The 24815-nt window shown below is 60.0% G+C and overlaps 13 protein-coding genes and 1 non-coding gene across 14 annotated transcripts; 10 read left to right on the top strand and 4 right to left on the bottom strand.

Moving 5' to 3' along the window:
* The first annotated feature begins 608 nt into the window (after positions 1-608).
* Positions 609-2705, top strand: GGTG_02573 (alpha-glucosides permease MPH2/3). Its single transcript, XM_009220345.1, has 3 exons — positions 609-1293; positions 1362-1529; positions 1601-2705. The coding sequence occupies exons 1-3, from the start codon at positions 766-768 to the stop codon at positions 2639-2641; spliced, it is 1737 nt and encodes a 578-aa protein (XP_009218609.1). The 5' UTR covers positions 609-765; the 3' UTR covers positions 2642-2705.
* GGTG_02572 (hypothetical protein) lies at positions 2450-4516 on the bottom strand. Its single transcript, XM_009220344.1, has 2 exons — positions 4402-4516; positions 2450-4354 (listed from the first exon to the last, which is right to left on the bottom strand). The coding sequence occupies exons 1-2, from the start codon at positions 4435-4437 to the stop codon at positions 2702-2704; spliced, it is 1689 nt and encodes a 562-aa protein (XP_009218608.1). The 5' UTR covers positions 4438-4516; the 3' UTR covers positions 2450-2701.
* Positions 4517-5207: 691 nt separating this feature from the next.
* GGTG_02571 (hypothetical protein) lies at positions 5208-7265 on the top strand. The gene is made up of 2 exons (XM_009220343.1): positions 5208-5288; positions 5352-7265. The coding sequence occupies exon 2, from the start codon at positions 5768-5770 to the stop codon at positions 7160-7162; it is 1395 nt and encodes a 464-aa protein (XP_009218607.1). The 5' UTR covers positions 5208-5288; positions 5352-5767; the 3' UTR covers positions 7163-7265.
* A 329-nt stretch (positions 7266-7594) lies between these two features.
* Positions 7595-10806, top strand: GGTG_02570 (hypothetical protein; the record flags this gene model as incomplete). The annotated part of the gene is made up of 3 exons (XM_009220342.1): positions 7595-9907; positions 9974-10087; positions 10158-10806. Exons 1-3 carry the CDS (start codon positions 7764-7766, stop codon positions 10804-10806), a joined length of 2907 nt encoding a protein of 968 aa, XP_009218606.1. The 5' UTR covers positions 7595-7763.
* A 392-nt stretch (positions 10807-11198) lies between these two features.
* Positions 11199-11963, top strand: GGTG_02569 (hypothetical protein; the record flags this gene model as incomplete). The annotated part of the gene is made up of 2 exons (XM_009220341.1): positions 11199-11642; positions 11709-11963. The coding sequence occupies 2 exons, from the start codon at positions 11199-11201 to the stop codon at positions 11961-11963; spliced, it is 699 nt and encodes a 232-aa protein (XP_009218605.1).
* A 124-nt stretch (positions 11964-12087) lies between these two features.
* GGTG_02568 (hypothetical protein) lies at positions 12088-12543 on the bottom strand (the record flags this gene model as incomplete). Its single annotated transcript, XM_009220340.1, has 2 exons — positions 12088-12327; positions 12397-12543. 2 exons carry the CDS (start codon positions 12541-12543, stop codon positions 12088-12090), a joined length of 387 nt encoding a protein of 128 aa, XP_009218604.1.
* Positions 12544-13435: 892 nt separating this feature from the next.
* Positions 13436-15022, top strand: GGTG_02567 (hypothetical protein). The gene has a single exon (XM_009220339.1). The coding sequence runs from the start codon at positions 13614-13616 to the stop codon at positions 14973-14975; it is 1362 nt and encodes a 453-aa protein (XP_009218603.1). The 5' UTR covers positions 13436-13613; the 3' UTR covers positions 14976-15022.
* Positions 15023-15246: 224 nt separating this feature from the next.
* On the bottom strand, positions 15247-15368 carry GGTG_20043. Its single transcript has one exon. It is a non-coding gene; the product is annotated as a tRNA-Met (tRNA).
* A 1369-nt stretch (positions 15369-16737) lies between these two features.
* Positions 16738-17300, bottom strand: GGTG_02566 (hypothetical protein; the record flags this gene model as incomplete). The annotated part of the gene is made up of 2 exons (XM_009220338.1): positions 16738-17121; positions 17193-17300. 2 exons carry the CDS (start codon positions 17298-17300, stop codon positions 16738-16740), a joined length of 492 nt encoding a protein of 163 aa, XP_009218602.1.
* A 210-nt stretch (positions 17301-17510) lies between these two features.
* GGTG_02565 (hypothetical protein) lies at positions 17511-18027 on the top strand (the record flags this gene model as incomplete). Its single annotated transcript, XM_009220337.1, has 2 exons — positions 17511-17762; positions 17846-18027. The coding sequence occupies 2 exons, from the start codon at positions 17511-17513 to the stop codon at positions 18017-18019; spliced, it is 426 nt and encodes a 141-aa protein (XP_009218601.1). The 3' UTR covers positions 18020-18027.
* A 1053-nt stretch (positions 18028-19080) lies between these two features.
* Positions 19081-19834, top strand: GGTG_02564 (hypothetical protein). The gene has a single exon (XM_009220336.1). The coding sequence runs from the start codon at positions 19226-19228 to the stop codon at positions 19778-19780; it is 555 nt and encodes a 184-aa protein (XP_009218600.1). The 5' UTR covers positions 19081-19225; the 3' UTR covers positions 19781-19834.
* Positions 19835-20303: 469 nt separating this feature from the next.
* Positions 20304-21847, top strand: GGTG_02563 (hypothetical protein; the record flags this gene model as incomplete). Its single annotated transcript, XM_009220335.1, has 3 exons — positions 20304-21260; positions 21344-21621; positions 21683-21847. Exons 1-3 carry the CDS (start codon positions 20453-20455, stop codon positions 21845-21847), a joined length of 1251 nt encoding a protein of 416 aa, XP_009218599.1. The 5' UTR covers positions 20304-20452.
* A 382-nt stretch (positions 21848-22229) lies between these two features.
* GGTG_02562 (hypothetical protein) lies at positions 22230-23024 on the top strand (the record flags this gene model as incomplete). The annotated part of the gene is made up of 1 exon (XM_009220334.1): positions 22230-23024. The coding sequence occupies one exon, from the start codon at positions 22230-22232 to the stop codon at positions 23022-23024; it is 795 nt and encodes a 264-aa protein (XP_009218598.1).
* Positions 23025-23551: 527 nt separating this feature from the next.
* GGTG_02561 (hypothetical protein) lies at positions 23552-24798 on the top strand (the record flags this gene model as incomplete). Its single annotated transcript, XM_009220333.1, has 2 exons — positions 23552-24130; positions 24199-24798. The coding sequence occupies 2 exons, from the start codon at positions 23552-23554 to the stop codon at positions 24796-24798; spliced, it is 1179 nt and encodes a 392-aa protein (XP_009218597.1).
* Positions 24799-24815: the final 17 nt, after the last annotated feature.

Below are 24815 nucleotides of genomic sequence, written 5' to 3'. Positions count from 1 at the left end.
GCGGGGGTGGGCTTCGGGACTTGGTCGGCCGCGTTGTCATTGGCTTAATCTCGGACCGAGATGGACGGTTTCCTAATTGGGCGAATGTCGGTTCGACAGAAAAGTCCAAGGCGCTAGCGTACTCAGCTGGCGCCGTGTGGCTGGCCGTTGGGTGCGGTTAAGGCGAGACCTCAGCAGCCCGGCACTTACTCGGCTAAATCAACCCACCAAGACGGATTGTGGCGTGGGAGATTGGCGGGGGTGGAAGCGCCATGTTTGAACAACCACCCTGCTCATCGACGCACACCCCAGGTTCCGGTAGATGGTGCTAGTGGTAGCGTTTGCTCATTAGTTCGCCTTCTCCGGATTCTCCCAACTTTGACGTTGCATCAGACAAGAGCTTTTGCCTCCCCCTTCCCCACACCCGCACGACGCTCGGCTTTCTAAGCCAATCTTCGACGCTAACTGGCCCAACGTCGGTCCGAGATGCTTTCCCCAGATTCCCCCCGCGGGCGCCATGTGCTCGTGGCTGCAAAGCACTCGGCCATCAAGTTGGGGGCTTGCCAGTCCATCTTGTCGCGATGGTCGTTTGTTGTGGGTATATAAGGCGCCTCAGCAGCTGCCACTTTCGGGGGCATCAATCCCATTATCGTGACCACCTTTCGATATCCAACAAGTGTCTCGCCCAGCAGGACTTTGGCAGCCCCCCCCAGCTCTCGGGCCTCGGCCGTCTCCACCTCCTATCCAAAGCTATCCCGACAACCCAAGGAAACCCGCCGATCCATCATGAGCCCCACAGCCCAGGCCCCGCAAGGAGACGAGGCCGTCCATCTGCCTCCCCACGCCACAGCGCCTGCCAACATGGTCGGCACGGCCGACGAGGCTCTGGCTGGCGGGCGGCTGGAGCAGTCGCTATCCCTGCTGCAGTCCCTGCGTCTGTACCGCAAGGCCGTCTTTTGGTCCATCGCCCTGTCGACAGCTATCGTTATGGAAGGCTTCGACATCATCCTGATTGGCACCTTTTACGCCTTCCCCGCGTTCCAGCGCAAGTTTGGCGAGCTGCAGCCCAACGGCTCATACGAGCTCACGGCCGCGTGGCAGAGCGGGTTGTCCAACGGCTCCTACATCGGACAGATCATCGGCCTCTGGATCGCCGGCTACCTGGCCGACCGCTTCGGGTACAGGCGGACTATGCTCTCGGGCCTGAGCCTAATTGCGGCCTTCATCTTCATCCCATTCTTCGCGCCCAACATTGTCGTTCTCCTTGTAGGCCAGACCGCCATGGGTGTCCCATTGGGCTTCTTCCAAACTCTGGTGGGTCCTTTCCCAGTCCTAGTTCTGGCACCCCATGTCATCACCAGCATTGACTAACATACGCGCAGGCCTGCACCTATGCGTCGGACGTTTGCCCCACGCAGCTGCGCGCCTACTTGACCACCTACGTCAACCTATGTTGGGTTATTGGTCAGATCATCGCTTCTGGCGTGCTCAAGGGTCTGGTTGAACGCAACGACGACTGGGCTTTCCGGATCCCCTTTGCGCTGCAATGGGTAGGTTCATCCTCCAATTTTTATTTTTTTTATCCTTGAAGGAAACCTGCTGACGCTGTGCTCTCCGCCAGATCTGGCCCATTGTCGTTGGTACCGCCATCTTTCTCGCTCCCGAGTCTCCCTGGTGGCTGGTGCGCGTGGGGCGCATCGCCGAGGCGCGACAGGCGGTGCTGCGTTTGACGGATCGTGACGCGATCCCCGACTTTGACGCTGACAAGGCCATCGCCATGATGTCGTATACCGACAGCATCGAGAAGCAGACGTCCGAGGGGATGTCGTATGCTGACTGCTTCAGGGGCGTCGACCTGCGCCGGACTGAGATCGTGTGCGGCGTCTGGGTCGTGCAGGTGCTGTGCGGCGCCTCGATCATGGGCTTCTCGTCCTATTTCTACCAGCAGGCCGGCCTCAGCACCAGCAACGCCTTCACCATGACCTTGGTGCAGTTTTGCCTCGGCGGCCTCGGGGTCTTCTTTTCGTGGTTCCTGATGAACTGGTTCGGCCGCCGCACCCTCTACTTGGCGGGTGAGGCTGCCATGATCGTCATCTTGGCCTTGATCGGCTTCGTTTCGCTGGCGGGCACGCACAACGCGCCCGTGTCGTGGGCCATTGGTAGCTTGCTGCTGCTCTTCACCTTCGTGTACGACTGCACCGTCGGCCCCGTGTGCTACTCGCTCGTCTCGGAGCTAAGCAGCACACGCCTCAAGATCAAAACCGTCGTCCTGGCCCGCAACCTGTACAACCTACTTTCCATCGTCACAAACATCATAACCCCCTCCATGCTCAACCCCACGGCCTGGAACTGGGGGGCGCGCGCGGGATTTTTTTGGGCTGGCACTTGCGCCCTCACCCTTGTCTGGACTTTTTTTCGCGTCCCCGAGCCGCGCGGCCGCACCTACGCTGAGCTCGACCTGCTGTTCGAGGCAAAGGTGTCGGCCCGCAAGTTCAAGTCCACCGTGGTCGATATGCCGCACCAGCTCAAAGACAACATGGGGAAGATGGCTCCCAACGCCAGCGCAGAAAAGGCAGAGGAGTCGAGGGTTGAGGTGGCCTGGGTGGGAGGGGATGGCCTGCCCGACGCGGTGGCGGTTCACGTGGACGAGCAGATGCAGTAAATATGGGGGATTTCACTGGAAATGTACGTATTATCCCGCCTCGACCGGCCGCGGCGGTCCCTAACCAGTGGCGGCGGAAAGGACGAGCGCGTACTTATCAGCGAGGATCTGCTCCTGTGTCTTGTTCAGCGCCGAGAAGTCGCGCAAAAAGTCGAGCAAAAATGTGAAATCGTCACGGCGCTGTCGGGCTTCTGGCTCCCCACCCGAGGGCGGGACGTGTATGATGACGTCGCCAAACGTATTGGTGATCTCGAACAGCTTCTGCACGATGCCCGTGCCATTGAGCTCGATGCTGCGCCGCCCCAGCTGGATGACCACACGTCGCAGCTGCTGCGACAGCCGCACGGGCAGCTGCAGTGACATGTCGTTGGCTTCCGTAGTGGGAGAGGGACCCGCCGTCGCGGCCTGCGCCTCGGCTGAGCAGGTCGACCGCAGCTGGCAGTTGGAAATGGCCATTTGCCACAGGAGTGTCAGCATCCACTGTCGCGTGATGACCAGGTCGGCCTTTTGGAGCGTCGTTAGAACGACGAATCCTTGTGGGTGGTCGCCAACAGCGGTCGTTCCGGTGGGGTTTGCAGGGCTGCTGGCCGGGGTTTCGGCATCTGATGGGAGGAATTCGAGGGTGTCGAGCTGTAGCCGCTTGGCTTCTATCCATTCCGGCGTGATGCCGCTTTTGTCGGGGCCGAGCCAGTTGCGCAAGAAGTCGGCGTCTATGATGGTAAACATCTCGATAAGGCTGGAGAAACCCGCGTTAATGTAGGCGGGCACCGATTGGTCGTTCCTCAGGGCCCGAAGCGTCGGCCCAAGGGGTAGTGGGGGCAGAGATGGAGGGAGGTACGCGATGATAGCTAAGAAGCGCTCATGGATGAAGACCTCCCAGTACATGCGGATGCGGCGAGCAGTCTCCGACGGTGGCAACAGGGGTGGAGATGACACCGGATAGATAGGACTTGGCCTTCGGCAAGGATCCTCATCGTCGTCTCTTTGTGATAGCAGTAGCTGGTCAACGCGGAGCAGCTGCGCCAAGGCGGCGGCCTCGCGCAGGCACAGAAAAGCTTCGTTGTAGCGATCGAAGGCCATAAGACAGATCTCTAGGAAGACGGCCGTCATGATGAACCGCTCGTGCGGGTATGGCTGGATACCGCCGCCCGTCATGCACAAGGCAGACGCCAAGATAGAGTTCTGAGCCTTGGATGCGCGCGCCACGAGGTCCGAGATGGTGGCAGTGTCGTCGAGTCGAGACTTCCAGCTGGGCGTTGTCAAGTTCAGCGTCAAGGCAGCAAAGGCGCACACGAATGCAAAGTCAGCCGGTCCTTCGTCAAGGCGAGCGATGGAGGCGTGCACTTCGGCGGCAGGTATTATGGGGTTGACTGGGTACACCTGGCTCTCGTAGCGGGACACCAAACTGTGGAAAAAGTCGGGATTCCATTTTTCAGGCAGCCCGGGTGACACCTCGATGCGGCTGCTCGGTCCATCCTCAGCGGCGACGACTGCCTTACTGCCAGCTGGAGCTAGCGACCGCGCAGGCGAAGAGGACGCACCGCGTTCCTGCTGGAGCCGAGATATCACAGACCCACGGACGGCGTGGCTCCTGCTCTTGGCTAAGGGATCGAGCGGACCGTACTCGCACTTGAGGTTGAGGTGGCTACACTGCTGGCAGCTGGTGGGGTCGCCGTTGCACTTGACCTTTCGCCTAGCGCAGTTCCGGCACGCCTGACTGATGTCAGCGATGTTCGAGAATAGATAAGGCAGGCACTTACACGATATATGCGGCGCGTCGGCTGTGTCTGATCCATGCTTTGTAGGACTGTAGGTTGTATCGATCGCGGGCTCCTTTGGCAAACTGGAAGCCGAGATGAGCAAGCACACCGAGTCCTTGTCGCGGAGCGGATGCCCCACCCAGCCGAGGGATACCCGTGCTTGCGCTCTAGCGTCCCTGAGCTTCCCTCCCGCCATTGTTCCGAGCCGGTCTCCAATTCTTGGGAGCATTGGGGCATATCAAATTTAGAAGCCGCTTGGCTGCATTGGGAAAGGCGCCAGCTGAAATGGACAGGGAGAGTGTTCAGCTGCGCAGTGCTCGTGGTGTGCTGCTAACAAGAGATGCGTTTCCTCCCCGTTTTTGCCCTCGGCCACAGTGGTATGCCTGCTACCAAATAAATTGCTACTATCGAAACAAGGACAGATGCTATGGAAACAGTCCTTTGCGACACGTGCAAAAATGTCTTGTCCACAAAGTGGAAGCCCTCCCTCGGCGGCCGCCGCAGCGACGAACTCGCGAGTTGGAGAACCCCGCCACCGGCGACAGGCTGGCGACGAGCCTTAGGTCGATATGGAAGGAGGCAGCCTTGCCTCGTCTATCGAGGCCGTCGCACCACTCTTCAGTCGACGACATGTCCTCTTTGTCGCGAGCTCACCCATTTGCTCGAAAAGATGGACCGCCACAGGGCAGAGAACGACGAGACGGGTTCGCGCGCCCGGCGGCTGTGGGGAGAAATGGCTCGGCTCCTGCCTTCGGGTAGCAGCGGCGACTCCTTCGCGCTGCGGTTCCGGTACTAGGAGCCACTGTTGCCGACCGACCCTTGCGGGATTGAGGTGGACGTAGGATCTGGCTGGCCCGAAGACGGGTTCCTATTATTTGCGGATCATGGTCAGTATCAATGCCCCATTTAACTCAGCGGTTTGTGTCTATTCTGATGGGCATGCATGGAAGACTCGCCCGCTTCCAAGTTCATCTCCCATCGGCCACCTCTGTGGGACACAAACTCGGACTCGACGGTCGACGTCGTCCGCGGCTGGATACGTGAATGCGGCTCGCACCATCATTGCCTCGCCAGGAACAAATCATCATCGGGGTCCCCGAAGCGTCTCCTTAACGTTGGTAGCGCCTCCATTTCCCCAAGTATTAGGGTTGTGGAAATCACGCACCCAGAGCCCGGACCAGAGTACGTCGCCCTTAGCTACTGCTGGGGCGACGCGGCAAAACACGCGCAACTCCGAACTCTCAAGTCAAACGCCGACCAGCATCGGGCCGGAATTGACTTCTTGTCACTGCCGAAAACAATCCAGGATGCCGTCACGCTCTGTAAGCGCCTTAGCGTCCGCCACCTTTGGGTCGACGCGCTCTGTATGATCCAGGATGATGACGACGACCGCAATGCCGAAATCGCCGCCATGGGCGATATCTACGCCCAAGCTAACTTCACCATCGCGGCGGCCTGCGCCGCCGGCTGCACAGACGGTTTCCTGGGGAAGCAAATCAAGCCTTTGTTCCAGGCTCCCGTTCCTGGCCTTGGCAGCGAGATGACGGAGGCCTGTTGGTGTCCGCTGTCGAGCTACCAGGAGATAAACGACGAGCATCTCCACAAAAGGGGCTGGACGTTCCAGGAAGCCATCTTATCATCCCGCCTGCTCATCTTCTCCTCCTGGCAGCCATACCGGGTGTGCCGCGAAGCGACCTGGAACGGAGGCGGGCCTTCCCGTGAGGACTATCTGTCAGCCGTGTGTTTGGGCGAGATACTGAAATCTTCCGAATTGCTGGCTGGGGCCGCAGGCGCTTCCGATTGTGATGCAGTCGCCGACGACCCCGCATTGCGGTGGGCTTCGGTGGTCGGCGACTATTCGTCCAGGCTACTTTCCGTCCTGGATGACAAGCTGCTCGCCATCCATTCCATTAAGGAGCTGTACCGAGGTGGAAAACCCTATCTTGTGGGCATGTGGCTGGAGAACTTGGCCATGGAGCTGCTTTGGGCCACGGAAGAAAAACATAAGCGGACAAACGGCGAGGTAGCGAGGCTCGGGTTTGTTTACGACCATGGCCAGATCACAAGCTACCCGTCATGGTCGCGGCTCTGGTTCGACGGCAGCATATCCCCCCGGTGGGTGCGGAAGGCCCTGGAAAGCAGGGCTCGTCTCAAGGAGGCCTTCGCAAGCCGCATAACTATCTTGAGGAGTCCAGGGACAGACATGTTTGGGAGGATATTCCCGGGCGAGCACCTTCGAATCCGCTGCCCGGTAAAGCGCGTCCTCGTTAATTTCGGGTACCGCCCAGGTCCCCCGGAGCTGATTGACGGCCGCCGCCGGCTCCAAAGCTGCTACGACGCCGGCTTGTGGGACGCAGCGAGGGGAAGGTATCGCGTTGATATGACGAAAGAGGGCGTCCGCAACGAGGAGATCATTGGCTCCGCCGTGATTGACTACTCGTTCCCGTATAATAAGCACGACGAGCCGCTCGCACCAGCACTCGCTGAGCTCGACTATGAGGAGAGCCACACTACTGCTCCTCGTCTGCTGGACTGCGCCCTGGTTGCCTCAACCCAAGCTAGCAGCTGGTTTCTCCTAAAGCCCGATGAGAGAAAGGCCGCGACCCAGGCGGGTAGTTACGAGATAGTATATGGGGTTTTAGTAGCCGAAGAGGCTGGGTCGAATGGGGCGCGGATATGCCATGTCGGCTTGTTCATTGGGGACACGGGCAAAGCTCCATTTTTTCAGGATGCGGAAGAGAGAGAATTCGATTTTGTATAGGAGTTTGGAAACCCCACGATATATGAAGCGTTATACGCAACCCAAAGGAGGTCGATCGAGCGACGGGGGTGGGTCGGGCGGAATGGCTGGCCTTGCTCATGATACGGGCAAAACAACGCTCGAGGCGCTGTGGACTCGGCTGACAAGGGTAGAGGGGGGGGCGCCGGTCGACGGCAGTTCACGCTTGTCGCGAGGAGGACGGGGCTGACGTAGCAGTTGGCTGGAGCCGCTCAGCAGTCATGGGGTCGCCATTAATCGTGGGGAACGGTCGCGGGGTTGATGCGCAGGACGATGGAAATTGCAGCGGAGGAGCGGGAAGAGAAAGGAAACAACAGAAGGAGTTGGGTAGACGAAAAACAACATGGATGAAAGCGGCATCCACCATCCCCACCTACCCCACACATGGCACATGGACCGTGGACCCCTCCTCCCCAGTCGCATTTTCACAAAGTTCCCCATCCCATTTTTGGCGCTCGCTCAGCAATAGCCCGACTGATAACAACAGCGTCACCATGGCAGAACGTCACCACAAGATGGGAGGGGCTGCCAGGGGGCTGTCGACTCCAGTGTTGTATCCTCCCCTCGTATCGCGTAATCACCGATGAACCAAGCTCCTCCTTCCGCTTCTGCCTTCGTGCCAATGCCGCCCAAGCCACGAGCCGCCCAAGGTAGCATCGCGCTATCTCGGATGCCGGCGTCACCAAGGATGGCGACAATACCGGACAATACTTTAGAGTGGTTGCGCGCTGCTGGGCTCCTCCCGCACGCCCTAGCTCTGGGCCGCAGGGTTTGTTTCCTCGCCGTGGAGAAGATGACGTCGATATCCAAGGGCTTCCTCCTGCTTTCGGGTCTCGTCCTGGCGGGCGTCGCCGGCCAGGACAACCTAGGTCTCAGCAACGGCTACATCAACTTGACCACGGCCAACTTCAACCTCCAGCTGGTGCGTGATGCCCAAGTGCTTGTCTCGCTCAAGCCGACAGGCGATGCCTTCGACTTTTTGCCATTCGACTACTTGTCCCTACGGGCGCGCAACGGCCAATATCACTGGGGCGACATCACATTCCGCTACCGACGAGCGGGCGACGCAGCATGGACATCCGGCGACTCCTCCACTGCTCGTCGAGCCGTCCCTGCTGTGGCCACCCCGTCTCCCGGCGTCTTATTATCGTCACTTCTTGGTCCGACCTTGGGCAGTACTGCGGGCCCCCTCAACATCACACGCGAATGGCTGGACGTGTCGGGCGATCTTGGCCTACGCTTCATCATCCAGAACTCGGGCTCGCAGGCAGTCGAGCTGGGCAGCCTTGGCTTCCCAGCTGAGTTCAACAGCATCTTCACGGGCCGCCATGCATCGGACATGCAGCGCCTCTGTTCCCTGTCCGACCCCTACATCGGCATGCACGCCGGCCACATCCGCGTCGCCCCCATCCGCGGCACCGGCGCCGCTCTTGTTGTGACGCCCCTTGGCGACACCCCTATGGAGGCGTATCGCAATCTGTGGGAGAACGGCTACGAGGGGACTTGGCACGGCAGCCAGACGTTCGAGGGGCTGTACGAGTGGCAGGTGCTGAGCAAGGCATGGGCCGAGACCGAGTGGCGCGGCCAGACACCATGGAATCCTGCCTCTTCCAGGACGCTACAGCCAGGCGAGTCGCTGCAGTTTGGAGTCCGCTTTTCGGTGGCCAAGGGAGGCGTGCGTGACCTTGACGCCACCGTCCGCGGCACGGGCACGCCCACAGCCGTCGGCGTGCCTGGCTACATCGTCCCGAGGGGAGTTGCCGCGCAGCTGTTCTTGCAGTCGGCATCCGTGGTGCAGTCCATTAGCTCGGAGCCGACTGGGGCACTGCAGGTCTCCCAAATTGGATCAGGAAAGTACGCCGTCACGCCATCTTTGGGCGCATGGGGTCGCTCACACCTCAGGATCCAGTACTCCGACGGCAAGGTCCAGACGATCCACTACTACATCACCAAGTCCTCGACCGAGGCCGTGGCAGACCTTGGCCGATTCCTCACCACCGCCCAGTGGTTCGACGACTTGTCGGATCCCTTCGGCCGCGCCCCGTCTGTCATGACGTACGACTACGAGACAAGGTCCATCGTGACACAAGACTCGCGGGCGTGGGTGGCTGGGCTTAGCGATGAGGGTGGGGCTGGGTCCTTCCTGTCTGCCTTTATGAAGCAAGCCATCCAGCCCAACGCTGACGAGGTGGCCAAGCTTGAGGCGTTTGTGGACGGTGTGCTGCGTCCGAGACTCCAAACCGCCGACCTCGGCGTACGGAAGAGTCTCTTCTTCTACGAGCCCGCCGCCGTGCCGGGCTATTCGTATGACACGAGCCTCGACTGGACGAGCTGGACATCGTGGAACCGGGCTGCGGCGTCCACAATCGACCGTGCATACAACTATGTTCACGTCGCCGCTGCCTACTGGTCCCTCTACCGGGTGGCGCGGGCATACCCCAGTTTGACAAAGCGCCATGGCTGGGAGTGGTACCTCGACCAGGCACACGGGACTGTCATGAGGGCGATGCGAAATGACGTCGGATATAACCGGGTTGGCCTCATGGGCGAGACGGTCTTTGGTGAGATCCTGACCGATCTTTCCCGGGAAGGTCGCGCGGCCCAAGCCAACGCGTTTACTGCTGCAATGCGGTCTCGGGCGGCTCAGTGGGATGCGGAAGAGGTGCCGTTCGGCAGCGAAATGGCCTGGGACTCGACGGGTCAGGAGGGCGTGTACTACTGGGCCAAGTAAGTCCTCCCAGACGTCTCTGCGCCCGATGTGTGCTGGCGGCATGCATGGCTAACGAGATACAGGTATTTCGGCTACAACAACACGGCGGCCAAGTCTGTCAACAGCGTCTTGGGCTATATGCCCACCGTCCCACATTGGGGCTGGAACGGGAATGCCCGCCGCTACTGGGATAACTAGTGAGTACTCGACGTCGCCAAGGCCGCCCAGACACGAGAAAATCGTTCGTTTAACACCGCCTCCATGTAGCTACGGCGGCAAACTCCGTCGTATCGAGCGTCAAATCCACCACTACGGCTCCGCACTGAACGCGCTCGTCCTCCTCTCCGCGTTCCGTTCGTCTCCCTCGGACACGTACCTCCTCCGGGCAGGGTACGGGGGAACTACTGGTCCGCTCTCCAACATCAACCAGGAAGGCTTCGCCGCCGCCTCGTTTCACTCCTGGCCCGACACGCTGCGGTGGGACGGCATCAGCGGTGACTACGGCCCAGGCTTCCTAGGCCTTGCTCTCGGGTCTGGAACCTACGTTGTAAACGATGGCGAGCTCGGGATCGTAGCCTTTGGGGGCGAGCTACAGCAGCAGGACATCGCTAGTGGGAGCTTCAGCGTCAGAACGGCAGATGCAGTCCGGCGGAGGGTTTTCGTGGGACCCCTGGGCGTGCTTCTGAGCGTCGACTCCGGCATCATCAGCGAGGTCAGCTTCGACAGCTCGGGGGCTCTGTCAGTAACGATCGCTCAGCAAGAAGGCGGGCCAGTCGCCCCCTCTGTCCTCCTCTGGGCAGAAGCCACCACTCCCAGCGCGCGTGGGGTCAAGGTTGTCACCTCAGGCATTAAGCAGACGCGTGGAGGATGGAGTGTTCCCATGTCGTCGCCCAGGGTGACGGTGCAGCTTACCTGAGCTTGACGCGTGGAAACCCGGGAAAGAATAATACCACTTATACAATGTGCCACCTTTTCCGGGATGCCGCTATTCTGGAAACTCCTTTTCCCGCCAATAAATGTCCTTCCCCGCATTGCCGGCAAAAGGGGCCTTGGCGAAATGGATCCAGCTGTCCACCGCCGTCCATCCGGCCATGCCAAGGCGACAGCAGGAAACATTTCCGGATCGAGGATGTCCGGAGGAACCACGGCCGCCCAATAGCTTCTAACCCCACGACTTCGCCGGTTAGACACTGCCATCATAAATGGACACGGCTTCTCACGCTCTGGGCTTGTAACAAGGGCAGCCTCTTTCCTGTTTATCTCTACCCCTTCGCAAATTGCCTGCATTCCCGCCTTCAAGCCTCTACGATGCAGATCTTCCCTCTTGCCACCCTGGCCGTAAGCCTCTTGGCGGCCACGGCGTCCGCGCAGAGCAAGGTTAAGGTGATGCTGCTTGGCGACTCCATCACCGAGATCTCCTGCTGGCGGCCCAAGGTTTGGAGTCAGCTCTCCTCGGCCGGGCTCGGGAACAGCGTCGACCTTGTGGGCAGCATGACGAGCCTCCAGGGCAAGTGCGGCAACCCGCCGGCCGGGTTCGACCGCAACCACGAGGGCCACTCGGGCTGGCAGGCCTACGACATTGCGCGCAGCAACATCGCCAGCTGGGTCAACACGTACAAGCCCGACGTCCTCCAGTTCATGCTGGGCACCAACGACGTCAATATTGGCAAGCGCAACGTGCAGACCATCCTCGACTCCTACACGACCATTGTCAACGCGGCGCGGAGCGCGAACCCCAAGGTCAAGATTGTCGTAAGTTCTCCATCCCTGCTGCGTTTGCGACCAAGTGACGTGAATCTGACCAGGAGCGTCTCCCAGATCGACAAGATGATTCCCACACGCTGGAGCGATGCCACCATCGAGTCGGTCAACAGCGCGATCCCGAACTGGGCGTCGCAGCGCAGCACGTCAGCGTCGCCCATTACCGTGGCTGACTGCTCACGCGCCGCAGGCTTCACCAACAACATGCTGGAGAGCGACGGCGTGCACCCCAACGGCCAGGGAGACGACTTTATCGCCAAGCAGATCGGGCCCAAGCTGATTCAGGCCATCAATGCTGCGCGCACTCTGTAAATGTGTCCCGGGTTTCTTGGCGAGTAGACGTTAGTAAATACCCTGGAAGCGTATGGCTAGGGATCCTCAGCTGTAAAAGTCGCAAGAAAATTGTACATAGGTATCATCGTACATCCATGTTGCCCTACCTCGTGTTGTCTGGCACGCCTCGGAACAGAAAAGTCAGCCCAGGAACGACAGGTGCGGATGCCGAGCCGTTGTCCCCCGAGAACCCCTTGCCCACCAGCCGGATTGCAGAACGTGCCACTAGATACTTGTCCGTCTCGTACGCTCTCAGCGCGTCCTCCTCCTCCCGACTCTCCACCATGTACGCCGAGCCGCCAACCTTGGCGTCGTGCATTTCGGCCTGGACCAAAGCCTTGTACTTCCCGTCGCCCCACGTAGCGAGCTTCGCGCCTTCGACCTCGGCTGCGTGCAAGCCTCAACCGCCAACAATGCCACCGTCGCCCAGTTCCAGATGGAGAACGCGGGCGAGGACATCCGGAGTGGCCAAGGTTCCGTAGAAAAGGTACCACACGGGGTACTCATCCCATGCCGGACGCTGTGGAGGGCAGCCGTCTGGCGGCCTGAACTGTGGCATGGTGCAGTCCGGGACGCCGAGGGTGTGGTTGCGAGAAAACGGCACCCAGCTCTTTTCTGCCTCGCAGTGGCGGATGAACAGCAGACGAGAGCTAACGTGTTGCGGGATCATGATCTTGTAATGCGCGTCTACGATGCAGACCTTTGTCTTGTTCGTGTCGTTGTAGGTAGAAGAAAAGAAGAGGACAGGCGGGTGGCCCAGGTGGCACATTTCCTGAACCTTGGATGCGTCCAACACGCCAGGTTGGAGTCGGAGCAGATATCTTGCCTCGGCAGCGCCGGGCGAGTTCGTCTCTGGCCGAGCGCTGGGCACCGTAGACTCGGCCCCCAGCTTGCCGCTTGCAAGCGCGTATCCGTAGGACTCCCTGCTGTGCCCTGGCCATGCGGTTTTCACGGACCCCAGGAGTCGGCTGGGATAATGACACGACTCAGATCAGACCGCCAACACTCGATTGCGGCACGGGCTTCAGCATGGTTAAGGTCGAACAATTGATGCCAGAGAATGATGTCTTCGTGCGAGATGTGGGTATCGCCCCTGTGGCGTTTATTGCGAGCGACTCGCAGGCGGAAAGCAGGTCGGAGTGCATAATGTTCTCTGATGGTGGCTGCTGGGATTGCACCGCAGCTAAATAAATAAATAAAAAAACAGTTTCCTGTCACCCGACGTTGCGGCACTGGTTCTTTCCTTCCGAATCTTTTTCCTTGGACTGCGACCAGCGAACCCTAAATCCGCGAATGCCTTCACCGCCAAATGCTACCCCGCCAAATGACACGAGTCGGAAGTCGGGAGACTCGTGGTGGGGCCAAGTCGGGAGCCAGGCTACGCATCACGCCATTTGAGGCGCTTTTCGCTCCGGCTCCAGCGGATGGCTGACTCGGGGGGGGGGCCGACTGCCGCCGCCTGGAAAACTGCGCACAGTGGTGCCAGCGGCTGAGCGACAAAGCGCGTGGCGGGTCGAGGCTGGAGCTGGGCGTCAGGAAAAAACCGCCAGCCAGGCTCGACCTGCCTCCTTCAAGCTGCCAGCCCCAAGAAAAACAGACCAGCTGTTTACCCAATCCACGTGGATCAAAATGCTTCCTCCTTCGGCCGTGTGCGCTACCCGCGCAGCCAGTTGGGCCCGGGCAGCTAGCCCCAGGAGCTGGGTGATACGCGGCATGGCAACCGCCGCCCCCGTGGCCCCGGCCGCCCGCGCCCACAAGGTCGTCGTCGTCGGCGGAGGCACCGCTGGCATGTGCGCAAGCCACCAGCTGCTCCTGAGCGGCAGGTTCGCCCAGGACGACATCGCAATCGTCGACCCCGCCGACTTCCACCACTACCAGCCAGGCTGGACGCTGGTGGGCGGCGGGCTCAAGACCAGGGAGGAGCTGCGCAGGCCGCTCAAGAGCCTGGTCAACGACAAGCTCAAGTACTACAAGGAGGCCGTCGGCTCCTTCAGCCCTGACGACAACTCGGTCACGCTCGCCAACGGCGACAGGCTCTCGTACGAGCACCTCGTCGTCGCGCCCGGCATCAAGATCGACTACTCGAGCATCAAGGGCCTGGCCGACGCCCTGGCCGACGACGCCCTGCCCGTGTCCAGCATCTACGGCTATGACACGTGCGCCAAGGTCTTTCCCAACATCCAGGCACTAACGAGCGGCGCCGCCATCTTCACCCAGCCCGCCGGCGTTATCAAGTGCGCCGGCGCCCCGCAAAAGGCCATGTGGCTGGCCCTCGACCACTGGAAGCGCGCGGGGCTGTACAACCCTGCCGACCCGGCATCGTCGCCCATCAGCATCACCTTTGCCACCGGCCTGCCCTCCATGTTCGGCGTGCCAAAGTACAGCGCTGCGCTCGAGAAGCTGCGTGTCGAGCGCGGCGTCGAGGGCTTATTCCAGCACGACCTTGTCGAGGTCAACGGTACCACGGCCACCTTTGCCGTCGCCGGGTCCTCTGACAAGGTGACGCGCAAGTTCGGCCTGCTTCACGTCGTGCCCAAGATGGGCCCCCACGCCTTTGTCAAGAACAGCCCGCTGGGCAACGAGGCCGGCTACGTCGATGTCGACGACGCCACGACGCGCCACAAGAAGTACCCCAACGTTTGGTCCATCGGCGACGCCTCCAGCCTGCCGACCTCCAAGACGGCCGCCGCCATCACGGCCGAGTCGCCCATCATGGTTAAGAACATGCTCCTGGCCATGGACGGCAAGGGGCCGCAGTCGAGCTACGACGGCTACACTTCGTGCCCGCTGCCCACCGAGTACGGCAAGGTTATGCTGGCCGAGTTCAAGTACGCGGGCGTGCCCAAGGAGACTTTTGCCTCGATCCTGGGCGACCAGGCGGAGCCCAAGCGGGCATTCTACTACCTGAAGAAGGACTTTTTCCCATGGGTTTACTACAAATCCATGGTTAAAGGGACGTGGGGAGGGCCCAAAGGCTGGAGAAGCGAGTAAAACAAGAAAAAGAAGACGAAAAAAAAAGATGAGGGTGGGGGTTTTCTTATGGTACCTACTAATACATTTGTTCAATTTATCGTATCAATCCTGTCACTGGCAAATTTCGGTGCAAGACGGCAAAACAGCAAGCGCCACCAACGGAAAAAAAAACCCTGCATGCCCGATCCCGAGCGGGCCGAGCCGTGTGCGAGCGAGCCTGCTTGGCTTGGCGGTCGGGATTGACACTAAAAAACCAACATCTCCACTCTCGCCGTCGCCGACAAAATACTGGGATCGGTGAGGCTCGAACTCACGACCTTAGGATTGCCCTTGTTCAGGTCATAACAAGGAAACCGGCAAAACTGGCCCTTTTTATGAGACCTACGCGCTAGCCAACTGCGCCACGATCCCTGTGGAACTCTTTCCTTGAGGGGCATGTTTAGGTAACACTTGTGGGAGGGGGATGACGCGGGGGTGAGCTAGGGTGATGGTGGGGAGCCGAGGCATGCCGGCCCCTCGTGCGGTGACGCAGCTTGGAGGTTAACTGGTACTTCGAGCACTACAACATGACAAGACAAGCACTTGCAAATGCGTGTCCAAGCCATAGTCTTAAAAGGCTGGTTCCTCTCTCCCTGATACGGCTTTGGAGCTGGCAGGGTCGGGGGAAGTTCACGGTCGGCATAACCGTCCCTGTTCCTGCTGCCGCGTCCCGAGCTATCCCACGGCAGAGGGCGACAGGTGCGGCTTTGCCCTAGCTCGGTTAGCGAGATCGGTCGGCACTCCAGCGGATCTGTTGACCCAGAAGATCCTGACTCGGGGTACAGATCCTTATCCAAGAACGTCCCGCAACACACTTATGGTCCAAGCTCTTGGCCGAGCAGACCTTTGCGTCCACTGCTCGATAATTAATAAATTCGAGATTTGCTGTCGACACGTGAGTGCAGTACGCAGGTTGACGCCACGTGCCCACTCCGAGACTTTTGGGAAGCAATGTAGCATCGGCGCTGCTGGAACGTGGTGCGGTTGGGTGTGAATCATGGTGGGGTCCACCCGGTCTCTTGGGTAAAAGTCGCCAGTGCACGACGACTCCTCAGCACAGGATCCAAGCAGGGCGTGGAACATGGGCTTTCGCCAGCGACAAAATGTCGTCTTGGGGATACAATGGTGCATAGGAGCATCCAGTCGATGCTGTGTTCGTTAGCGCTGGAATATTCGGCAATAAAGCGGTGCCCGCGATTAATTTACGCCTTGGCTGCATCATGACCCACAACATTCTCGTTGCCTTTTGTGCACATGCACATCGCAAAAAAATAATGGCCCACCGTTGCGCTTGGGAAATCGCCTCAATGCAGGACACGCGACCCAGCTCACTAACACGACATCTTTTTCCAATCCATCCAAGTGCGTAACAAGAATCCCCATTCAACAACCTATCGATGCTGCTTTTCCGCAACCATGTAAGGCCCGGTACGGCCAATCAAGCCCTGCACGGTAGCTGTTTGGAACACAGGATATCAATCGCTGGCGCAAGGCCGGGAAAAGCTACTCCTTTCGTCCTGCCTGGGTTTGGAAAACAAGATTGCGAAACAAGCTTCCCCTGCGCGGCCCTGCCCCAGCCATGTAGGGTTAACCGGTAGCAGAGATGCTCCCACCCGAAGCGAGAAATCATGGGGAACCGACGTTTGTTTGCGCGCTGTCAGGCTCTCGTGCTGTCTTGGCATATTATTCATGATGATTTCCTAGCCCCGTCCACATCTTCCATCTCCGCGCTACCTCCATGCTATAAGCAGGGGATGTCCCTGGCCGGTGTTCCCTCGGGCAGAGAGAGATCGCAGATCCACGGCACGCGGTCCGCCAATCGATCCAGCGCCTGCCACATGGTGCTGGTTTCGGCTTGCAAAAGTCTCACCTCGTCAAGGTACCGATAACAGCGCAACCAGTGTGCCAACGTTCCTGACCTGCCTTTCCCAACCGCCGACATGGCCACAACGGGAGAGGAGTCCTGTATTGCACACAGGTCCGGCAGCTCGCCCTCCTGGTCGAGGGGCTCGGCAAAGCTTGTGCGGTGACCATGGCCGTCGAGGATTGACGTGCCCGACTTGGGACCGTTCGGCCATATACCTCGTGCCACAACGGCTACAGCCAAAACTCTAAGCCGGCCTGCCTGCTTATCCCGGGTTAAGGTCAAACTCCTGACTTTGTAGCGTCCTGTTTGACTCGCTGCTGGGCATGCACCAGATAGCGAGCGATGGCCGCTCCCCGTCCGGGCCGCGACCTGGTCCTCGCCTTGTCGCGGAGGGGACGCAGCCCAGCCGGACGATCCATAAAGTTCCTTCGTTCCATGCCACTTTTACACCGGCCCTTGCCGTCCCGACTTGGAGTCTTTTTATTTCTTTACCCGCCTCCCCCGCCCGCCTCGCGAACAGCACCCAGGGCATCGCCCTGCTGCCCACCAAGGGCTCGAGATCGCTCCTTCCTCGCCGACAGCTTGGCTGAAGCCCCTAGGAAGGCCGCATCCAAAGAAGGCGACGATCCGACAGGGAGCCCAGCATCATGAGTTCCAAGCAGATAATACCGCTCTACTACGAGCTGAGCTGGGCCATCCTTAGCACCATCGGGCTGGCGAACGTGCTGTTCGGCCTCGTGATCGTGAGCATCACCAGCATATCGCCGGCCACGCTGGTGCCCATCCTGGTTTCGGCCGCCGGCGCCGGCGCCAACGGGCTCCGCTACGCCGCCTACTACCACACCTACGACACCACTCTGGATGCAGTGGCCGCGGCTCTAGCAGATGTGCTGTGGTTGGTAAGCTCCCCTCGCCCCTCGCCAGAGACTCGGTTTCGCCACCGCAGCCAGGCCCGGGCTGACACGACTCGCAAACCCCGCAGATCCAAGAGGCAGGCATGTCCATGTACAGCTACGTGATGCTGACCCGAGTGCTGACGGGCCGCGCGCGGTCGGTGTTCATGACGCTCTTCTGGGTCGTCATGGGCGTCGTGGCCGTGGTGCGGCTGAGGGAGGATGGCTGGGATTTAATCGGAAAATATTACTGCATTTATTAATAAACTGGCTTGTCTATTCATTCTGTGCCAGAGTGCTCGGCAATGTTGAGGGCACCGTCGTTGGGATCGCAGTTCAACGACAAGGATGCGTTCGACGCCTATCCTAGCCTCAGCACCAGATGTGCAAAATATCTCCGGAAAGGTCCACGCATTTCTTCCTTTGTGCTGCGGGTGTGGGCCGCCATCCTGTAATCTCACAGGCCTACATCGCTTCAGCCTTGCCTGCAGCCGCCGTCGCCGAAATTGCTGTCTCGTGAGTCGGCTCCGGGCCGATTCCCAAACAGCCAGTCGTCCGCCGTAGGTAGATATAAGCGTATCTTGTCGACGCCCCCAAACCCCCTCTCTTTGCGTTCGTCCCTTTCTTTGAGAACCCACATCTTGGCCGGTCACGCCATGCTGCCAAAGTGTAACCTCTCGGTACCCCAGGCGCGATCCCCGCTCGTTCTGGTCGAGTGGGGGCAAGGCGCGGGCATGTCGCCCTAACTTCTTGGCAGGAGAGCGCACGGAATGCGACAATAAACATTAAACGGCCTAGCTGCTGTGTATAAGCTTCTCTGCCCTGGATGCATCCCCTGCCTTGTGGTCGCGTGACACAGCCCAGCAAAATGGCCACCGAGAGTCATTCGCTTGTCGAAGACACCATCTACCAAAAAGCCATGGCCCGTAATGTGCTGCTATTCTTGTAGCGGCAACTTGGGCTCTGCATTGAGTGGCCCCGCCCCCTTTTCCCACCCGCCAGCCCTATAAGAACCGCCCAACCGCTTCATTGGCTGCCCCTGGGCGTGTGGGTGGGCCAACACAGACCCGCACCCCACAATGCATGCATCGATCCCTGTCCGGTCGGGTAGAACGACGCGCTCCTGGTTTTCGTGATCATCGCCGAGCTTTCTGTGCTCGAGGCGGACGTTTGGCATGGAAATTATGCCTGATAGAGTGCGTGAGGCCTCTGGCGACGGCGAGATGCTCCTGAGATGCACAGAGGAGTGTCCCGAATCGCCAGGTATAAGTATACCCGCTGGGAACGTCCATCTCGTGCTTTTCTTGTCCTTCTTCTTCATCCCCATCGGACAATCCAGCTTCACTTTTCTAAGTTTTGAACATTTCCTACTGTTCTTTCCTTTCACTCTATCGTCTTTTCCATCTATCAGTATCTCTGCCACCCACTCCCTCCCACCAACAACAGCTCCCTTTCGCACCACCTTCAAGATGCAGTCCAAGGCCATTTTCGTTTTCGCCCTGCCCGTCTTTGCGGCTCCTGCTCCCGTCATGCAGCAGCCCGGGTCGGTTGAGCTCGCTACTCGAAGCGAGCCCGTGGCCGTGGCCGAAGCTCAGCTGGAAAAGCGGGAAATCATTACGGGCATCGTGACCTCGATCGCCATTACGGTTGGCACCGACCTGGCCACCAGGGCCGCCAACGCCGGCATCAAGCTCATCAAGGACATTTCCAACTGGACGTCAGCACGCGAAAAGTTTACCAAGGCGACGGTGGACGAAATGTGGGCCAAGAACCCGGACCCGACGCAGTGGGTGGCCGCCATCTGCAACAACGTCGGCTACAACCTCAAAAACCCCCAGGGCATAACTGGCAAGGTCAGCGTCGACCTGAAGCAGGGCGCCCTCAAGACCAACTACGACTGCTTCTACATGGCCAAGGGAAACACCTTTTCCAGCACTGGCGATGGTGGCTACATTAACCTCGCCACCAGGAACAACGCCGCCTGCAAGTTTACCAAGGGCAAGAACCCCAGCCTCGCCTGTTAAATGGCGGACAGGGCTATGTGGGTGCTAAATGGCGGGTGATGGATTGGAGCTTGGGTGCGATTTGCACAGGATCCTGTTCTTTGTCACTCGTTTATCAAGGCAGTGTGCGGAAGGGCTAGGGGTGGCATGGCGGATTGGGGTGGATAAGGACAAGGCCTTGTGGCTCGTTGTACATAGCATCAAAGAGGTAAATACACAACCCGTTTCTGTCCGAGCCTTGCCATGAGCATTCCATTCGAGGCCAGCCCCTTGAAGAATGGACTTTGTGCTGCCGATGCCTACCGCAAGCCGGCCGCCTCAGATTTCATGGTTACCCATCGCTAGCTTCTTTGTTCGCTTGGGATGGGGACCAACAAGGAAAGAGGCAGTCCTTGTTCCTCGAAGGACAATGGCGCTGTCTTGGAACCATCTCTCTTTTTGCCAGCAATCTCTGGGCCATCTCGACTCCCGTCTGTTGGCTCTATTTAAGGCCACCTAGGCTATGCTCAGCCGCTCGTCACTTTCCCATCATCCAGTCATCACAAGTCGGACACAACTCTACACCTACTCTACACTCTACCTCCCAGCCTGTCTCTCCACAGCAAACTGCGAGCGAAAAGTTTTCTCCGGCTTACCACTCGGCAACAAGCCTGTCACTCTGCGACTTCCCACCAGCTTTCGCCAACCGCAACTATGGTTAGCAAGAACATGCTCTTCGCCATGGCTGCGGCCATGACTCTCGACCTCACCAACGCGTCGTCGGCCGTTTCGCGGAGCCTGCAGCGTCGCCACGTCTCCCTCGCGGAGCCTCGACCGTACAAGGGCACCGGCTACGGCCCAACGAACCCGCTCGACACGGACGGGGGAAATTATCCCTGCAAGGCGCCCGGAGGCGACGGCAGCAAGCTCGAGATCGACGGGGCACCCACCGAGGTAGTGATTGGCGAGCCGGCGACCGTGTCCTTCTCGGGACATGCGGTGCACGGCGGCGGTTCGTGCCAGTTCGGCCTGACCGAGGGCTTCGCGCCGACCAAGAACTCGGTCTTCAAGGTTATCCAGTCCATCGAGGGCGGCTGCCCCAAGGCCAACCAGGTGGGCAACCTCGAGGGCGGCCAGCAGCCCGACAAGTTTAGCTTCACTGTCCCTGCCGACTTCGCTCCTGGCGACTACACGTTTGGATGGATTTGGATTAACCGTGTGGGCGGCTCGCCCGAGATCTACATGAACTGCGCGCCTCTCAAAGTCAAGGCCGGCAAAGGGTCGACCCGCCGCTCCAAGGAGAGGCGCCAGGGAACGCACTTGGGCGAGCGCCAGACCCCGGCGTACCCAGACTTCTTCCTCGCCAACCTCGGCTCCGTGACAGGCGAGTGCAGCACCAACGAGGCGCTGAAGCAGCAGGTGCCCATCAAGTACCCGCACCCGGGCAGCAACGTCATCCACCCCGAGGGCACCTCGAAGCTCTTTGCGCAGCCGTGCGACGGAAACCCGCACAACAAGGGCGGTGCTGCTCCCCCGGCCAAGCCATCGGGCACCGCTAGCATGAGCGCTGGAGCGCCGACCAAGACGCAGTCTAACGGTGAGAAGCCATCGACTACGACGACGGCAGCCCCGACCTCGACGTCCACTCGTGTGACATCGAGCTCGGCCACTTCGACCGCTTCTTCGACTCGCGCTCCCTCAAGCTCGACCACCACGACCGCGATCTCGACCTCTGCCACCTCGGCTACGACGCCGACCAGCGCGCCCTCGACCTCTGCTCCTACAAAGCCGTGCACGACGATGACCATGACCACCATGACTACCATCTGCACCACCGGTCCCGGCAGCGCCAGCCCAACCCCTGCCAAGCCGGCGCCGACCTCGTCCGCCCCCGCCACTCCGGCCAGGCCCACCGCGCGCCCGCCCACTCCTGCGAACCCGCAGACTCCCCCGGGCAGCTGCACCGACGGCCACCTCCTCTGCGTCGAAACCGTCATGTTCTCCATCTGCACCGGCGGACGCTGGATCAAGCCCCAGGGGCTGGCCGACAACACCGTGTGCGCCCTGGAGGGCGAGTCGGTGGGCCTGAAGCTGACTGTCCTGTGGTAAGCAGACAAAGGAGGGGGATGGGTTGTGGGTGCAGTGAGTAGATGGAGGACAAAGATGGAACAAGTCGTCCTGTATTTTGAGAATGGTGCGGGATACCTACCTAGTAAGACAATAAAATCAACAAGGATCAACAAAGAAAAGTGACACAAGAAAATTCGTGAATGGCTTCCAATCGCAGTGACTCACCAAAGCTCGGGACGCCCGGCCTTGGAAAAGGGATGACACCGGTTTCAGCCGATCGACATCAGCAGCAGCTTCAGCCCTTGTCGTCAGCCCTTGCCGCTACCTCTGTTTTATATGTCCCATCAGCTGCCAACCAGGGAGAGGCCAAACCTTGTCCATTAGTCTCTCTCTTACCGTCCCCTCCCACCCACTCACCAACATGCCCCTCGGCCGCCTCCTACTCAGTGCAGCCAGTCTGGCTGGCGGTAGCTACATGTGCGCCGTGGCCGTGGCCCTCGCCCCAACCTACAAGCTCCGCCTCCAATCCTCACCAAAGACGCCACCCGATTTCAAAGCCTCCCCGGCCTTTGCCCTGGTCAATCCGCGCAAGCACAGGGGCAGCACCGAGGCCGTCTGGGCCACCATCCGCTTCCCGCCCGGGTCGCCGCTGGCCGGGCTGAGCGACGGCCAGGTTGTCGCGCGCTTCCTGCGCGGCTTCTTTTACGGCGCCGTCATCTCGCCCGAGCGGTTCCTGGTCGACAGGGTATACGGCCGCGACATTGCGCACATCGAGCACCCAGGCGCAGAGTCGGCGGCGGCGGCGGTGAATTTCCATAGCGCAGAGTCGCTGCCGGCAGACTCGCCGCCGCCTGTGCACTCCAAACTGTGGGGGGCATTCCAGGTGCTCGACAGCGGCCCACAGGGGGCTCCATCCGCCAGCACAGCTGGAGCTGGAGCTGGTGGTGCACGTGTTTTTGTCGACCTCGGGTTTGGTTTCAGCGGCCCGCGCAGCACCTTTGCAGGCGTCGATCGCTTCGTCGTGCAAAGGCAAAAGGACGACGACGGCGATTACGGTGCCTCTGCTGGCGGCCAAACAATTACCATCAGCTACCTCGCGCACGCTTGCGACCCTTCCCAGGACAGGCCGCTGTCGGCTGTGCTTTTTGCATTCCATCGCGTTTATGCCCGTTTGCTGTTTCGCAATGGCCTGGCGGCTGTTCTGGGCGGCTCCTGATTTTAGAATGTGCTATTTTTTATATGTTTTCTTCATATTTACTGCTTTTGAGCTGGAGACGTTTGTTGTAAACGCATCCCGCCGGGCGTGGTCGTGGACTGTCGTCGTGTTCGTGTTCGGCTGGTGCTCGCATTCGGATTCGAACTCGAATTCGCGTTCGAGTTCGAGTTCGAATTCGCACTCGAACCCGTCTTCTTGTTCGTTTTCGCTCTCGCCTTTCTTTATGCGCAGCAAAACGATGCGACGCCGGCCGCGTTGCTCATCAAAGCCAGCTCGCTTCCCGCTAGAGCAATTACCCAAGACACAGGGAAGACACAGGGAGGAGGACGCAGAGGAAACAAGGTGACGAGGCCGGCGGGCCCGGGTCTTGATATAAGTTTTGCGCAGTCCTTCCATCCAGTTCTGCAGTTTTTTCCATCTTAACCACTCAACCACTCAACACTTTTCACATCTCTCTACCTTCTCTTCGTTTCCATTTTGGTTCCCGGAACACCGCCTCCATCTGTGTAACCAGAAAACCGCCCACCATGTCCAAACAACAATACAAAAAACTCTCGAGCGAGACGCACATCGGCCTGGCCCGCGACATGACGTTCGAAAAGGCACTCCACGGGGCCACGTCTGCCAATACGGGCGGCTTCAGCTCCATGCTACGCAAGGACCACGAGGCCAACCAGGCGGCCTCGGACCAGTACTTCCAGCACTGGGACAACCGGACGGCCAAGGACGAGACGGCCGAGGCGCGGGCGGCGCGCCGGACCGAGTACGCCTCCATCACGCGCCAGTACTACAACCTGGCCACGGACCTGTACGAGTACGGCTGGTGCCAGTCGTTCCACTTTTGCCGCTTCGCCTACGGAGAGGGCTTCCACGCCGCCATGGCCCGCCACGAGCAGTACCTGGCCCACCGCATGGGCATCAAAAAGGGCGCGCGCGTGCTGGACGTCGGCTGCGGCGTGGGCGGGCCCGCGAGGCAGATGGCCAAGTTTACCGGCGCTTACATCACGGGCGTCAACCTCAACGAGTACCAGGTCGAGCGCGCCACGAGATACGCCGAGATGGAGGGCGTGTCGGACCAGTTGCGGTTCGTGCAGGCCGATTTCATGGTAGGCGCAAAATAAACCTAGCGAGTATCCCACTAGGAGTGGCTCAGATCTCTAACACTGCCAAACAGAACATGCCCTTTGACGAAAACACCTTTGACGCAGTTTACGCCATCGAAGCAACATGCCACGCCCCCACCCTCGAGGGCATCTACTCCCAAATCTACCGCGTCCTCAAGCCCGGCGGCGTCTTTGGCGTCTACGAGTGGGTCATGACGGACAGGTACAACGACGCGGACCTGCGGCAGCGCCAGATCCGCCTCGACATCGAGCAGGGCGACGGCATCGCCAACATGATGGGCGCGCAGGACGCGCTGGCCGCCGTGCGCGCCGCCGGCTTCGAGCTGCTCGAGCACGAGGACCTGGCCGCCAGCGTCGGCGCTGGCAACAGGCCCACCACGCCGTGGTACTGGCCGCTCGACGGCAGCAGCTGGCGATGCGCCCAGACGGCCGGCGACCTCTTCTCCACCCTGCGCATGACCCCGGCCGGCAGGACCGTCGCGCACGGCTTCATGTGGGCCCTCGAGACCCTGAGGCTGGCCCCGCCCGGCACGAGGAAGACGGCCGACAGCCTGGCCAAGGCGGCCGACGCCCTGGTGCAGGGCGGCAGGGAGGGACTCTTTACGCCCATGTTCCTGATGGTGGCAAGGAAGCCGATAAAGGCTTCTTAATGGGACAATGAAATGCT

The sequence above is a fragment of the Gaeumannomyces tritici genome (genome assembly GCF_000145635.1).
Source record: "Gaeumannomyces tritici R3-111a-1 unplaced genomic scaffold supercont2.1, whole genome shotgun sequence".
Classification (NCBI taxonomy): Eukaryota; Fungi; Ascomycota; class Sordariomycetes; order Magnaporthales; family Magnaporthaceae; genus Gaeumannomyces; species Gaeumannomyces tritici.
Note: the sequence above shows the minus strand (reverse complement) of the source record. Positions and strands in the feature narration are given on the sequence as shown.